This window comes from Phyllostomus discolor, chromosome 6 (assembly GCF_004126475.2).
Source record: "Phyllostomus discolor isolate MPI-MPIP mPhyDis1 chromosome 6, mPhyDis1.pri.v3, whole genome shotgun sequence".
Taxonomy (NCBI): Eukaryota; Metazoa; Chordata; class Mammalia; order Chiroptera; family Phyllostomidae; genus Phyllostomus; species Phyllostomus discolor.
Window position 1 is genome coordinate 86,229,453 of NC_040908.2, and position 16,888 is coordinate 86,246,340.

Here is a 16,888-nt window from a genome sequence, read left to right on the forward strand (position 1 = left end):
ACATGAATGACTGTTTTTTGCTTATAGTTACTATATAGTTTTCATAATTTTCCTCCACTCTTCAGTTCTGGTATCTCAGTTTTATTGATCTTTTGCTGCAGAAACAGTTCCCATGTCTCTGTCAGTTCTGTAGAATTTTTGAAGGAGACGATATGCATGATATTGCTGTAGCATTAGTTGAGGTGTAAGGTAACCTCACATAGCTCTGTCAGCAGAGACAGGGTTTCCTCACATGTTAGCACGTGTGTGTGTCATGCCCTTTCAATCTCTGGAATAAGAAATGATCATTGGAAGGTAACAATTGTGAGTAGAATAAGATGTTTTTTGTGTGTGTGTTTTTTTTAATAAGTTGTAGGCTTATGCTAGTTTCAGAAATAACTGTATGGCTAGAAGGACTTAATACCCAAACTAGAGTCAGAACTCACAATGCTTACATTCATTACTCTTAGGAGCCAAAATAATAACCCAGTACACAACACTCTTATCTGAGTGCAGAGAGCATAGGTAACATCTGAGGACTTGTAGGCTTGTGCTTCTAACCTCTATGGGAATGCTTAGAATTACAATTGATGTTCCTTACCCTGAAAGGACCTTTGTAATTTCTGATGAAGAGTTGGCTTTTCTTCGTTACAGATCGACATCAGTAAATGCCATTATTTAGTGGATTTGGACATCATGAGAGAAACACCCCAGGAGCCAAAATATGCATCCAATAGAGAAGAATGGATCAGCTTGGCCTACAGACCATTCCTTGATGCTTCCAGGTATGTGTCCTTAATCCTAAGAGATGCACAATGATTAGTAAGGATGGAAATTAGAAACTAGGATCGAAAAACTTCTAGTCCTGAGCTGACACTAGTAGCCATCATTTTATTTTATTTTCATTTGGATCAAAGCACATCTATCCTTGTCCAGTTTCCTGAGAAATCTAAAAGAGTGCTTTTTTTTTAGGCACCAGAACAATACAAAGTATATTCTGTATTATTATAATACAGAGTATTATTATTCTGTATTATTAATACAGAGTATATTCTGGTATAATCCAAATAAAAAAATCTAAGTAAAGCAGGTAGATCAATTGAAAAAAATACAAATAAGTGTTTGACATTGATTCTTTTTGACAACAACTTTAGCTTAATTTTGTCTAAGGGTATTCTAACACAGGAAGATTGACTATGTCATTTAAGGAGCTAGAAATTCATACCCATTGTTTTTAGTCACAAGATTTAGTCAGGAATGGGATAGGCTTTATTAGATCTTACATAGAGACCAAATAGACCAGTGCTTGCTGGCTCTTCAGAAAAGTCTCAGAATTAACGATGAGGGGGCAGTCAGGGCAGTCAGATAAAGGAGTAATGGTGGGAGCAGGGGGTGGTGGGGAGTGAGTTGAAAGAGTCAGGTTGTCTGGGCAGAGGTCCAGATAAACAGACAGTTGAAGTTAAGGAGGTTTGGTGGGGCCTGGTGGGCAGTGCCCAGGATCCAAGAGGTCAGAGAGCAAAAGGTAGAGGAGTGGGTCTTAAGAGGCAGGTCTAGGACTTAAAAACAGGGAAGAAAATGTTTTTGGAGGAGAAGATTATCAGAAGCTGCTGATAAATCAAGTACAATGAAAAATAACTGTTCATTGGATTTGGCAGCTGATAAAAGCAATTTTGGTGGAGTAGTGGGGCAGAAGGACTTGAGAAATTAGAGAGGTCAAAGCACAAACACAAGGACAAGAATTGAAGAAGGCAAAACCACATAGGTCTTTTAGAAAGTTTTGCTATAAAGGGAAACAGAGAAATAGGGCCATAGCTGGTGGTGGGTACAGGGAATTGATTCCTTCAAAAGATTTTTATCCTTAGGGCATAATCCCAGCAGTGGAATTGCCAGGTCAAATTTACAATAGCCAAGTGTTGGAAGCAACCTAAGTGTCCAACAGTAATTGAAGGGATCCAAAAACTATAGTACATTTATACAATGGAATACTACACAGCAGAAAGAAGGAGTTTCTAGCCATTATGACAGCATGAATGGAAGTGGAGAGCGTTATGCTAAGTGAAATAAGCCAGGTGGTAAAAGACAAATATCATATGATCTCACCTATAAGCGGAACCTAATCAACTAAACAAACAAGCAAGCAAAATATAACGAGAGACATTGAAATTAAGAGCAAAGTAACCAGAGGAGAGGTGGGAGTGGATAATGGGGAGTAAAAAGGGAAAGGGTCATCAAGGAACATGTATAAAGAACATATGGACAAAGCCAAAGAGCAGGAGGATCAAGGGTGGGAGGTGGGGATGGCTGGGGTCAGGGGAGTCATGGGGAGGGTGAGTAATGGAGATAACTGTACTTGAACAACAATTTAAGAAAAGAGAGAGAGAGAAAAGATTTTTGTCCTCAAAAAAAATTTGTTTAGCTCTCACTGGCATGGCTCAGTTGGTTGAGCATTGTCCCACAAAGAGAAAGGACACAGGTTAGATCCCCAGTCAGGGTATATGTCTGGGTTGTGGGCCAGATCCCTAGTTGGGGGCACGCAAGAGGCAAGTGATCAATGTTTCTTTCACATTGATGTTTCTCTCCCTCTCTTTCTCCCTCTTGTCCCCTGTCTTTGAAAATAAATAAAATCTGCCCTGGCTGGCGTAGCTCAGTAGATTGAGTGCAGGCTGCAAACCAAAGCATCACAGGTTCGATTCCCAGTCAGGGCACATGCCTGGATTGCAGGCCATAGCCCCCAGCAACCTCACATTGATGTTTATTGCTCTCTCTTTCTCCCTCCCTTCCCTCTCTAAAAATAAATAAATAAAATCTAAAAAGAAAAAAAAGAAATGCCAAATTTAATTTAAAGAAAAAAATAAAGAAAATAATTAAAATCTTTAAAAAATTGTTTTATTATGGTAACATATATAACAAAGTTTGCCATTTTAACCACTTAAAATTCAGTGACATTAATTACATTTACCATCTTGCACAACTATTACCATTATCTTTTTTCTCATTGAGATATAATTGACATATCTATGTAAGTTTAAGGTGTGCAGCATGTTGGCTTGATACGTTTATATTGCAGTATCATTACTACAATAGCACATATTTATCATTTTGTTTTTGTGTTGAGAATACCATTATCTATTTCCAAAGCTTTTCCATCACCCCAAACTGTCCCTCTTTTATTTTTTTAAGATAAGGAAAATTACAGTCATGTTTATGTACTGATGGAAATGATCTCTTATTGAGCTGAAGACTGATTATGTAGGAGGCAGGAAAGAATTGCGGGAGCAGTGCCCTTGACTTAAGTGAGAGGAGATGCACAAATAAGTACAGGATATGTTTTAGATACACATACAGATAGGTATTGTATCAGCATTGTCCAGTAGAACTGTCTGCAGTGATGAAGATGTTCTATATCTGCCCTGTCCAGGATAGGGGCCACAAGCCATATGTAGCTATGACACATTTGAAAAGTGACCAGTAACGTGGAGGAACTGAATATTTAGTTTTATTTAATCTCAATTTAAATAGCCACACATAGCTACTTGACAGAGCATAATAGTAACAAGCAGCAGGTAGGTATGATGATAGACATCTGCAAGTTCTCTTCTAATGGCCTCACTTTTCTCAGTGAAGAAGAAAGTAGGGTTATCAGATAAAAAGTGAGACTAGAGGATGAGGTGTTGACCATTTGAGGAGAGAGAAGGTGTGAAATAATTGCAGAGAGTATGAGACAAAAGGAACTTGAGAAATAGAGTGTAATTGGAGGACAGAATCACTCAATCTCCATTACTCACCCTCCCTTACTACCTCTAAGACTCTAAACTGGATGCAGACAAGACCACTGCCTTGGGGAGTTTACAGTATATGTGGGGAGAGATACCATAGTTCAGAGAAGTGCAAGTGCTATTGGAGCATAGGCAGGAGGGGTTAATTCCAAACACCCTTGGGTGAGAGGAATCAAGGAAGATTTCTATAGGAAATGTCATCTGAAGATTGCATTGGTGATGGTGTGGGAGGTAGACTGAAAACGGGGAGAGTTGGAGGCATAGAAACAAGTTAGGAGGCTATTCTGGTCAACTAGATGAAAGGGAATGAGGGAGTGAACTCAACTGCAAAGGGCAAGATAGACTCAGGAGTCACATGGTTTTAGAGAAGAATCAGGACAAATTTTAGGTCCTGGAAGCCCTTGACTCTCCCCAGTAGCCTTGGTCAAGCTTTTTAATTTTTCCTGTGCTATATTTCAAGTGTGATACTAGTCATTGTTATGGATTGCTTACTCTAGGTGGGCTGATCCTAGAGAGACCAGACTCTTAGTTTCTGTCATTGTTCATCCTGTTTCTCTTACTGGTCCCTGCTGCTGCTTCACTTCCTGTTTGCCCACTGAGCACACCTCTGTTGTAGGTGGAGGGAAGGAGGTTACTGGAGAATGCCTTCAAAGGATTTTCATTTTCCATAAATCAGCATTCTTTTCACAATCGTATGCCGAGAAAGAACTAAATCAGTTGGTTTAAGAACTGAAAAGGGGCAGTTCCCTTGAAGGTGTGTAAAGTGTAGTGGACAGATCATGGAGTCAGAAGACATACACATTTTATCTTGCCTACTTGCTGGTTGTTCATCTCTGATTCCCAAATTTCTTTATCAGTAAACTAGAAATAACTTTTCCTATTCTATGAGAATGTTGTAAGGATTAGATGAGAGCAGAAATATGAAAGTTTTTCCATTTTAAAGCATTACGTAAATATCAGGCATTTCAGTTAATTAGTGGATTGCCCTAGTGTTCCAAAATTATATTGATTTTCTTTACATTTCTCTTTCTCAGTATTTCAGGGTATATATTGATCTAACTGCAAAAATAGCTGGATCCTGCAGCCTAGTTTGCCACAGCTGTGTGTAACTGTCCGCACCATGACGTCACCATGGTGCTCACTTGGACCTGTGAAGTGAGACTGTACCATCAGGAGCCACATGCCTCACAGCTGTCATTCTAAGATGGTGCATGAAATGCACTAGGGACCTTGGTGTTATTCACTAGCACTGTTACATTTCCTCTTTGTTCTTGAAACAATAGTTTTTATATTTTAGCAATTTATATAACTGAGAGAAATAATGGTACCATTGGCATGTAATGGTCACTCACGTCTTAAATCCTAGATTGGGTGGGGCTGCAGGCCTAACTATTCTAGCTGTTGCAGAGGAAAGGAGGTTGTCTTTGTTGTTGTTGTTGTTTAGTTACAGTTGTCCTGCCTTTTTCCTCATTGCTCTCCCCACCCCAATCCTTCACTCTCACAGTCAATCCCTCCATTGCCTATGCCCATAAGTCCTCTATTTGTGTTCATGCGATAGCCTCCTCCCCTTCTTTTCCCCATTATTCCCTTCCCTTCTCCCCTCTGGTCATTGTCAATTTGTTCTTTGTTTCCAACTCTCTGGTTCTATTTTGCTCGCTTGTTTCTTTTGTTGGTTAGATTCCACTTACAGGTGAGATCATATGGTATTTGTCTTTCACCACCTGGCTTATTTCACTTAGCATAATGCTCTCCAGTTCCATCTATGCTATTGTGAAGGGTAGGAGTTCTTTCTTTCTGCAGTGTAGTATTCCATTGTGTAAATGTACCATAGGTTTTTGATCCACTCATTTACTGATGGGTACTTAGGCTGTTTTCAGAACTTGGCTATTGTAAATATCACTGCTATGAACATTAGGGTACATAGATTCCTTTTAATTGGTGGTTTAGGATTCTTAGAGTATAGTCAGTCCCAGAAGTGGGATTGCTGGATCAAAAGGCAGTTCAATCATTGGGTTTTTGAGGAAATTCCATACTGTTTTCCACAGTGGCTATACCAGTCTGCATTCCTACCAACAGTGTACTAGAGTTACCTTTTTTCCACAGTCTCACCAGCAATTGTTGTTTGTTGATTTATTAATGATGGCCATTCTGACCAGTGTGAAGTGGTATCTCTTTGTGGTTTTAATTCGCATCTCTCTAATGGCTAGTGAGACCGAGCGTTTTTTCATGTGTCTATGAACTCTGTATGTCCTCCTTGGAGAAGTGTCTGTTCAGGTCCTTTGCCCATTTCTTAATTGGATTGTTTGTCTTCCTGGTGTGGAGTTGTGAGTTCTTTATATATTTTGGAGATCAAACCCTTGTCCAAGGTATTGTTGGCAAATATGTTTTCCCATATGGTTGGTTCCCTTTCTATTTTGTTGATGTTTTCTTTAGCTGTGCAGAAGGTTTTCAGTTTGATGTAGTCCCATTTGTTTATTCTTTCCTTTATACCCCTTACCCTAGGGGATGTATCTATAAAAATATTGCTGCATGGGATATCTGAAATTTTCCTGCCTGTGTTTTCCTCTAGGACTTTATGGTATCAAGACTTATATTTAAGTCTTTTGTTTATTTTGGTGTATGGTGTAAGTTGGTGGTCTACTTTTATTTTTTTGCATGTACTTGTCCAGATCTCCCAACTAATTTATTGAAGAGGCTATTTTTACTCCATTTTATGTTCTGGCCCCCTTTGTCAAATAGTAACTGGCCATATTGAGACACAGGTTTATTTCTGGGCTCTCTGTTCTGTTCCATTGGTCTATGTGTCTGTTCTTATGCCAGTACTAGACCATTTTGATTACCGTGGCCTTGCAATATAGTTTGATATTGGGTATGGTGACCCCTCCTACTTTGTTCTTCTTTCTCAAAATTGCTGAGGCTATCCTGGATTGTTTATGGTTACATATAAATTTTTGAAGTATTTGTTCTATATCTGTGAAATATGTCATTGCTATTTTGATAGGATTGTGTTGAATATATAGATTATTTTGGGTAGTGTGAACATTTTAATGATGTTAATTCTTCCAATCCAGGAACACAGTATGTGCTTCCATGTATTTGTGTCTTCCTTAATTTGTTTCTTCAATGTTGTGTAGTTTTCTGAATGCAGGTCTTTTATCTCCTTGGTTGTTTATTCCTAAGAATTTTATTTTTCTTGTTGCTATAGTAATGGGATTCTTTCCCTAATTTCTGTTTCTGATGTTTCATTGTTGGTGTACAAAAATGCTTTCATTTTCTGAAAATTGACTTTGTATCCCACCTTTTTGCCAAATTCATTTATTCGGTTGAGTAGTTTTTTGGTAGAGTGTATAGGGTTTTCTGTTTACACTATTATGTCATCTGCAAACAGTGACAGCTTTACTTCCTCCTTTCCAATTTGGATGCCTTGTATTTCTTTTTCTTGTCTGATCACTGTGGCTAGAATTTCCAATACTATGTTGAATGGAAGTGGTGAAAGTGGAGACCCTTGTCTTGTGCCTGATCTTAGGAGGAAAGCTTTTAGTTTTTGCCTGTTGAGTATGATGTTGGCCGTAGGCTTCTTGTATATGGCCATTTTTTATGTTGAGGTATGCTCCCTCTATTCCCACTGTGCTGAGTGTTTTTATCATAAATGGGTACTATACTTTATCAAATGCTTTTTCAGCATCTATTGATACGATCATGCGGTTTTTGTCTTTCATATTGCCTATGTAGTATAATTATCCTTCCTGTCAAGTGGGATGATCCCACTTGATATTGGTGTGTGATTTTTTAATGTATCGCTAGATCCCGTTTGCCAAAAATTTTTGAGAATTTTAGCATTTATGTTCATCAGCAATATTGCCCTGTAGTTTTCTTTTTTTGTTGTGTCTTTATCTGCCATTGGAATTGGGATAATACTGGCTTCATAAAAAGAGTTTGGGAGTCTTTCCTCTTCTTGAGTTTTTTTGAATAGTTTGAGAAGAATCGGGATTAGCTCTTCACTAAATGTTTGGTAAAGTTCTCCTATGAATCCGTCTAGCCCAAGGCTTTTGTGTGTCGGGAGTTTTTTGATTACTGCTCCAATTTCGCCTAGCTGATATTGGTCTATTCAGGCTTTCTGCTTCTTTGCTCAGTTTTGGAGGTTATGTGTTTCTAGAAATTTATCCATTTCACCCAGGTTTTCAAATTTCCTGCATTTGGTTGTTCATAGTAATTTGTTTTGTTTTGTTTTGTTTTTAAGATTTTATTCATTTATTTTTAGAGGGTTGTGGGGAGGGAGAAAAAGAGGGAGAGGAATATAAATGTGTGGTTGGCTCTCATGGGCCCCCTACTGGGGACCTAGCCTGCAACCCAGGCATTTGTCCTAACTGGGAATCAAACTGGTGGCCCTTTGGTTCGCAGGCTGGCACTCAATCCACTCAGCCACACCAGCCAGGGCAGTTGTTTGTAGTAATTTCTTACAATTGTTTATATTTCTGTGGTATCAGTTGTAATTTCCCCTCTTTCATTTCTGATTTTATTCATTTGGGTCATCTCTGTGTTTTTTCTTAATGAGTCTGCTTAAAGGCTTGTCGATTTTGTTTATCATTTCAAAGAACCAGCCCCTGGATTTATTGATCCCTTGGATTGTTCTTTTACTCTCTATCTCATTTACTTCTGCTCTGATCTTGATTATGTCCTTCCCTCTACTCGCTCTGGGCTTTGTTTATTGTTGTTCCTCTAGTTTTTGTAGATGTAGGGTTAGGTCGTTTATTTGAAATTTTTCTGTCTTTTTTAGGTAGGCTTGTATTGCTATGAACTTCCTTCCCAGGACTGCCTTCGCTGTGCTCCATAGGTTTTGGGTTGTTGTGTGTTCATTTTCATTTGTTTCCAAAAACTTTTTGATTTCTTCCTTGATCTCATTGTTTACCCATTCATTATTTAATGTTATTCAGTCTCCATATATTTGACTGTTTTTGAGTTTTTTCCCTGAGTTTGGTTTCTAGTTTCAAGCCATCATGATTCAAGAAAATGCATGATATGATTTCAATTTTCTTGAATTTGTTGAGGCTAGTTTTGTGTCCTATTATGTGGTCTGTGTTTGAAAATGTTCTATGTTCATTTGAAAAGAATGTATGTTTTGCTTTTAGGGGGGTGAAAGTTTCTGTATATATCAGTTAAACCCATTTGATCTAGGAAGTTGTTCAGTGCCACAGTGTCCTTGTTAATTCTTTGTTTGGAAGATCAGTCCATTGTTGACAGTGGGGGGTTGAAATCCCCTACTAAAAGTCAATTGCTGTCCATATCTTTCTTGAAGTCCTTCAAGATTTTCCTCATATATTTGGGTGCTCTTACTTTGAATGCGTATGTTTACAATGTTTATAGCTTCCTGGTGGATTCTTCCCTTTACTATTGTGAAATGACTTTCTTCATCTTTTTTATTGCTTTTGTTTTGAAATCCATTTTGTCTAAGTATTGCTGCCCTGGCTTTTTATTCCTGTTTGTTTGCTTGGAATATTTTTTTACAACTCTTTACTTTCAGTCTGCATAGGTGTTTCGTTTTGAGGTGGGTCTCTTGTAGACAGCATATATATATGAGTCATGTTTTCTTATTCATAGCTACACTATATCTTTTCATTTTTTTTAATTTTATTTATTTTAGAGAGAGGGGAAGGGAGGGAGAAAGAGAAGGAGAGAATTATCAGTTTGTGGTTGCCTCTTGCACCCCCCTAATGGGAGCCTGGCCTGCAGCCCAGGCATGTGCCCTGATTGAGAATCAAACCAGTGACCTTTTGGTTCGCAGGCCAACACTCAGTCCACTGAACCACACAAGCCAGGGCTACGCTGTGTCTTTTGATTGGAGCATTTAATTCATATTCATTTAAGGTGACTATTGATAGGTACTTACTCATTGCCATTTTTTCCTTTTGTACCTGTGATGCACTCTCTCTCACGCTATACCTTTATCTTCTTAAAGCAGTCCCTTTAGCACATCTTGCAGTGCTGTTTTTGGTTGAGGTGTATTCTTTCAGCCTTCTTTTGTCAGGGAATCTGATTATTTTACCTTCAATTTTCACCTTCTCCTTCGAGAGCCTTGCTGGATAGAGTAGTCTTTGTTGCAGGCCTTTTCTTTTCATTACTTAGAATATTCCTCGCCAATCTCTTCTGGCTTGGAGCATTTCCATTGAGAAGTCAGCTGCTAGTCTTATTGTGGCTCCCTTGTATGTTACTATCTGTGTCTCTCTTGCTGCTTTTAAGATTCTCTCTTTGTCTTTAAAATTTGGCATTTTAATTATGATGTGTCTTGGAGTGGGCCTCTTTGGGTACCTCTTGATTGGGACCCTCTGTGGTAAAGAAGGTTTTAATAAGCCTGTGACGTACCACCATATCACCTTTTTAGAAATATAAGCAGGTTTATTTCTCAAATGTTTGTCCCTAAAATTTAAATCTTCTTTTTAGTGTACTTTGAGATCATTTTTTCCCATTATCCATCTGTGTGTCCATCTGACATCCATTCTATCAGCAGATACTTTTTTAACACTAGCAGGCACTGTGATGGGTCTTATGTTCATAGTGATAAACAGTACTCACAAGCTCCCTGTGCTCTTGGACCTTACTATATGACCTTAAATAAAAACCATACAAATCAATATATAATTGTAACCTGTGTTAAGTGCTTTAAAGGAAAGGTACAGTGTGCTGTAAGAAAAGGAGTAAGCAATGGGAGGTTCCTGGAGTCTTCTTACTATGCCCTCAAGCCAGCTGGTTAGGCAAATTTGGAAATAAGAAAATATTTATTGAATAGTTATTAAGTCCTTGTCACAGAGCTAGATTATGTAAGGGGTATAAAAGAAGCAATTAGACAAGATTTTGCTTGTGAATAACTTACAACTTTGGTAGTCACACAAACAAAAACAACTTGAAAATAGTATTATCAGGAGGTGCCAAGTTATGTGCTAAAACTTCAAAGAAAGGAGAAATCTATGGACGTTAAACTGAGAAGGCTTCCTGAAGTAGGTGGTGCTGGAGCTGAGGCTTAAAAGAAAAGGAGGACTTGAACCAGTGGTAAATAGAGAGTAGAATCATTTATGCAATTCAGGGAGAAGAAATCCTGAGCATAAGTGGAAAGATGAAAAGAAGCCCACTGGATAAGACATCTGAGGGTCAATAAGGAAAATTTTTGCCTTGGCTGGGTAGCTCAGCTGGTTGGAACATCATGCCAATATGCCAAGTTTGTAGGTTCCTTTAAATCAGAATGCTTTTAAAAGTAAAAAATGGCCCTGCCCTGGGAAAATTGAGATATGTGGTTATCCTGTTTTAATGTGATCAGAGTACAGGGGCTTGGTCCCAAAAAGCAGGACAGAAGAATGAAGTATATGGATACAGTTCCTTTGACTCTGGTCCATGTTTACCGTGTGGGTTTGCCCATAGTTTACTAATTTGATTTAATTTGTTGGTGTTCCTTGGTCATTTTAAAAATTTTAGATCCATTCCTGAGATTGGTCTCAGCTGTCTGAAAAGGAAGCAATCAGAATAACTTGGAGACAGCACCAGTACATAAAAACATTATACCCTGAGTGTGTATGTCAGTGGAGACTCAACTCCAAAGGGAATCAACCTAAAGATTATTAGGATGTTATTGTGATTGGAGCAAATTGAGGAATTCTGTATATCTATGATTATGCCAAGGGGCTTGTTTTCTGTTGAATCTGTTGGATGATAAAGGCCTTTACTGTTGGACTACTGGATAAGGGCTCAGTAAATAGTGCTAAATGTTGTTAGCCCACTTGGGAGAATGGCAGCCTAGATGCTCATCCATTCTTTTTCTGCTGTATTAGAGAGCTAGAGGCCCCAGATCCCATTAGTTTGAGAGAGGATACTGGCCTAAAAGCTTAAGAACTATTCTAGCCAGTGTGGATCAGTTAGTTGGAGCATCGTCCCACACACTGAGGGGCCAGGGTTGGATTACCAGTCGAAGCACATGCCTAGGTTGCAGGTTCAATCCCCACTTGAGGCATGTATGAGAGGCAGCCAATTGATGCTTCTCTCTCACACTGATGTTTCTTCCTCCCTTTTTCCTCCCTCCCTCCCTCTCTCATCAATAAACATTTTTTAAATTTTAATAACCATTTTCTTTTTTAATATATTTTATCGATTATGCTATTACAGTTGTCCCATTTTCCCTCCTTCACTCTTCTCCACCCTGCACACCCTCTCTCACCCACATTCCCCCCTTTAGTTCATGTCCATGTGTCATACTTACAAGCTCTTTAGCTTCTACATTTCCCATACTATTCTTCCCCTCCCCCTGTCTATTTTGTACCTTCCATCTATGCTACTTATTCTCTGTACCTTTTCCCCCTCTCTCCTCCTCCCACCCCCCTGCTGCTAACCCTCCACGTGCTCTCCATTTCCGTGGTTCTGTTCCTGTTCTAGTTGTTTGCTTAGTTTCTTTTGGTTTTGCTTTAGGTGTGGTTGTTAATAATTGTGAGTTTGCTGTCCTTTTACTATGCATGTTTTTTTTAATCTTCTTTTCTTAGATAAGTCCCTTTAACATTTCATAAAATAAGGGCTTGGTGATGATGAACTCCTTTAACTTGACCTTATCTGAGAAGCACTTTATCTGCCCTTCCATTCTAAATGAAAGCTTTGCTGGATAGAGCAATCTTGGATGTAGGTCCTTGCCTTTCATGGCTTGGAATGCTTCTTCCCAGCCCCTTCTTGCCTGCAAGGTCTCTTTTGAGAAATCAGTTGACAGTCTTATGGGAACTCCTTTGTAGGTGACTGTCTCCTTATCTCTTCCTGCTTCTAGGATTCTCTCCTTCATTTTTATCTTGGCTAATGTAATTATAATGTGCCTTGGTATGTTCCTCTTTGAGTCCACCTTCTTTGGGACTCTCTGAGCTTCCTGGACTTCCTGGAAGTCTATTTCCTTTGCCAGATTGGGGAAGTTCTCCTTTATTATTTGTTCAAATAACTTTTCCACTTGTTGCTCTTCCTGTTCCCCTTCTGGTACCCCTAAAATTTGGATGTTGGAATGTTTAAAGATGTCCTGGATGTTCCTAAGCTTCCCCTCATTTTTTTTTGAATTCTTATTTCTTCCTTCTTTTCTGGTTGGTTGTTTCTTTCTTTCTTCCTTCTGGTCTACTCCATTGATTTGAGTTCTAGTTTCTTTCCCTTCATTGTTGGTTCTGTACATCTTCCTTTATTTCACTTAGTGTAGCCTTCATTTTTTCATCTAATTTTCAACCAAATTCAACCAATTCTGTGAGTATCCTGATCACCAGTGCTTTGAACTGTGCATCTGAGAGGTTGGCTATCACTTTGTTGCTTAGTTGTATTTTTTCTGGAGCTTTGATCTGTTGTTTTGTTTGGGCCATTTTTTTGGTCTTGAGGTGCCTGTTTTGTAGTGAGGGGTGGAGCCTTAGGTGTTCACCTGGGCGGGGCAACCCACATCGCTGCATTGTGACGCTGTATGTGGGACGGGGGTCTGAAAGGGAACAATGGCGCTTGCTTGCTCTCTGCTGGGTTTCAGTCCCTTCTGCCGCTTCCCTAAGCAAACTGGGCCCTTTTGGTGCTGATTCCTGTGTGGGTGGGTTTGTGTACATTCTAGAACCCTCTGGGTCTCTCCAAGAACTCTCCTGTGATGCTGGGAGTTTCTCCGAACACCTCACCCCCCCCCCCCCCCAGGTATTTTGAGGCTTTATTTCCCAGTCTTGGAGCCCTGGGCTGTGCCATCTGTCTTGCTCCCCAGTTTCTCCTGGTTTATCTGCGCGTGAATGTGGGATCACCCGGTTCTGCCAGCCACCTTGTGCACCTCGCCACTCCACAATCTGCTACCTTGCTGGGTCCAACCGCTGCTGCTTTGCGCGCCTCATGTCCTCCAGCCACTGCCTTCCTGCCCCACCCCCACCCCCGCAATCCCTCTCTGCCGGGCCTCCCAACTCCACCTCTCCTACCGGTCTGGTTGAATGTGTCTACTTGAACTCCTTGGTTGTCGGACTTCCATATAGTTCAATTTTTTGTCTATACTGTTGTAATTTTGTTTCTAAATTTTTGTTGTCCTTATTTTGGTTGTGCAAGGAGGCACAGTGTGTCTGCCTATGCCTCCATCATGGCCAGAAGTCTTAACCATTTTCTAGTCACCTCTTGCACAAAGCTGGTACCATAGCCTCAATTTTTACTCCCTGAGTTTGCCATGTCTGTGTCTGGCTAATTTTATAAAGGTTTACCAAACTTTATGGCCATCTCATGTTACATACTTTTTAAAATAAGAGATAATTTTTTCCTTTCTTTGAAGGATGATATAATTGCTACTTGTATAAAATAGTTCAACAAGTAGGTGGATATAATGCCTACTCTGAGATTCTCCAGAGAGGAGTGAAGGGAGAATATTGTAATAAATTAACAGCTGAATGATGGATTCCTTTCTAAGTGTGGTGAGAATGTTAGACTGTGGGAGTCTGCTGAGAAATGCCTCCCTGGGATGCTGGAGTTGCCTCCTGATCTGCAGGGCCTGTTTGTAGGTTTGGAAACAAGTTGTAAGGCCCTTCCTTTCTCTGCACAGCTGCTTTTTGCCCACTTTTTCCTCCTTCATTGTAGGTCCCTTTGTCTTGCAGACTTTGCTTTCACCTCTGGTTTTTGGATTGTGCAATTTTATTCTTCCTTATTTTGGAGCAGATTAGCATCATCTAACTGAATTTTAGGCTTGCTTATTAGGTGGTTGAGATAATGTGGGGGTACTTAAATAGGGCAGAATTTCAAAGCTTTGCAAATTTATAATTATATGTGAAGTGTGGATGCAAGTAAAGAATTAGAAGTTAGCACCTTCTGCTGGTGTGGTAGAGAGACATTTTCTAGTCAGAGGACAGCAGCAAGGTGGAGACTGTGCTGATGGTATCTGCCGCTGTGGGGATTTTTCCACTGAGACTATGACTTTCCTTTTAGCCTCCACAAAAAAAGTGAATCTGGCAACAGTGAGGCCTAAAGAGCACCTATATCCATTTTGCTCCTATGTGGTAGTCTGGCTGATGGCTCCCAGCCTAATCCAGCATAAGTAGAACTATTAATTTATGGAAGATGATAATAAGATCATTGGAGTAATCACTGTAAAGGACAAATTAGTTGGAAACTCTTGTTCCAGTTATTGCTGTGTAACAAATCATTCCAAACTTAGTGATATAAAGCAACAATTATTTAATACTGTTTTTTCTCATGGTTCTGGGGGTGAACAGGGCTTAGATAGATGGTTCTTCAGCTCTCGGGTTCTTGTGCATTGGCCTTCAGATGGCTGAGGCATCTCAAAGGCTTTCTCACGTGTCTGTCTGATAATACTGTCCGTTGACTTGATCTCGTCTGGGGCTGTCAGCCAGAACACCTGCTTATGGCTTCTCTATGTAGCTTGCGTTTCCTCACAGCATGGTGGTTGGCTTCTAAGAGCCAGTATCTCAAGAGCTATATAACTTTTTTTTATGACCTAGCCTTGGAGTTCACCAGCAATCCCACCTCATTCTGTTCATTGAAAGCAAGCCACTGGAACATCCTCTGTTCAAAGTAGAGGAATTAAACTTTCCCTCTTGATTGGAGGAGTGTGAAAGAATTTATGGACATGTTTTAAAACTATCACAGCTCTTTTGATGCCATGCTTCATTCAAATTGGATAATTTTTGAAGTTTCTCTTTTTATAGGAGATTTTTTTTTTCAAAAGAGACATATGGCACACAAAGTAGTCCAGCAGGCTGTTTCCATCTGCAGCTTCCTACTATCCAGGTGGGAAAGGAGACTACACTCCATGGCAGAATGTGGTTTGAGGCCAGTAGTTTGAAATGCTTCTGATGGTGCTCAAACCCTTTGGGCAGAGTTAGTTCTCCCTCCCAGCCAGTAACTGAAGTGATCTTGTCTTTCCTTGCCCATCAATTATGGTGATGTCTTCAACTCCTCCTCTCTGCCAAGAATACTGAGACACTGTAAGGATGAAGAGATCAAAGTTTCTTTACTTTTGTAATTCTCTATCAGTTCATTATTCTCTTATACTTTCTGTTTTTAGCCTTTCCTCTTCTTTTCTTCTCCCCAGATGCTTTCCTGAGACCCTTCACCTGGCAGAGCTACCCCAGGCTAGATTCGGCTTCAAAACATATGGGTGTTGTGCTCATTGTACCCTTCCTCTGCTTAATCATTGAGATCTGCGGACATTTTAAGAGAAATAAACCTTTTTTGTTTTTCTGAAGCTTAGAGAGTCTGTTTTCCATTGTTATACAATTAAAACACACATTTTAGGACTGTCCCTGCTTTTAGCCATCTTAGACCAAGTAGCTAACATCATCAGGGGTCTTTGTTCTGAGGTCCTTGAGAGTTAGAACCATATCTCTTGTTGATTCTCTACAACTGCTAGTACATTGTAGTGTCTCAGGGTCTCAGGAAATATTTATTGATTATTTGATGTATTTCACATTCTTTAAACTGGATTTATGTTAGAATAAAAAGAAAGTGAAAGAAGAATTTCTTCAGAAACTTGATGAATTTATTTGGTAAAGTAAAGATTGTTAAATTATTTTATTTTTTTTTAAGATTTTATTCTTATTTTTAGAGAGGGAAGGGAGGGAGAGAGAGAGAGAGAGAGAGAGCAAAACATCAATGTGCGGTTGCTGGGGGTTCTGGCCTGCAACCCAGGCATGTACCCTGACTGGGAATCGAACCTGGGACACTGGTTCCCAGCCCGCGCTCAATCCACTGAGCTACACCAGCCAGGGCTAAGATTGTTAAATTATTTTAAAGTATACTTATCATTTATTTCTTCTTTATTGAGCTTGCCAGAATCATCTAGTTGATGTGTCCTCCATTGCTACTACTATTTGCTGCATTGAAGCATAGCCCAAATGAGAATCCAGAGTGCACAGCCTTGAACGCTGTTCAGTGTTTCCTCCACAGGAATGGTGGGTAGGACATATAGTGCCTTCATATCCAGGTAGCTGTCAGATGGAAAAAATACGGTGGAGAGCATTTCCCCAGCAGTCTGGGTAGGACTGAAGGTCAGAACATGCCCAGTTGCCTAACAGCAGTTTTTTCCCAATCCTCATTCTGAGTATTGGCTAAAGCTGACTTGGTCAAGGGGTTATGATGTTGTCAGATGGTTGGCCAAGGGCCACAAGTAAGTG

General features: G+C 39.8%; 1 protein-coding gene across 2 annotated transcripts in view; it reads left to right on the forward strand.

Annotated features, from left to right (window-relative positions):
• The window catches only part of ALG9 (ALG9 alpha-1,2-mannosyltransferase), a 134,935-nt gene that overhangs the window by 106,148 nt on the left and 11,899 nt on the right, over window positions 1-16,888 (forward strand). For both annotated transcript variants that reach the window (XM_028515821.2, XM_036028585.1), the window contains one exon: window positions 634-764. In XM_028515821.2, coding sequence (XP_028371622.1) covers window positions 634-764 — 131 coding nt within the window. The remainder of the gene's footprint in view (window positions 1-633; window positions 765-16,888) is intronic.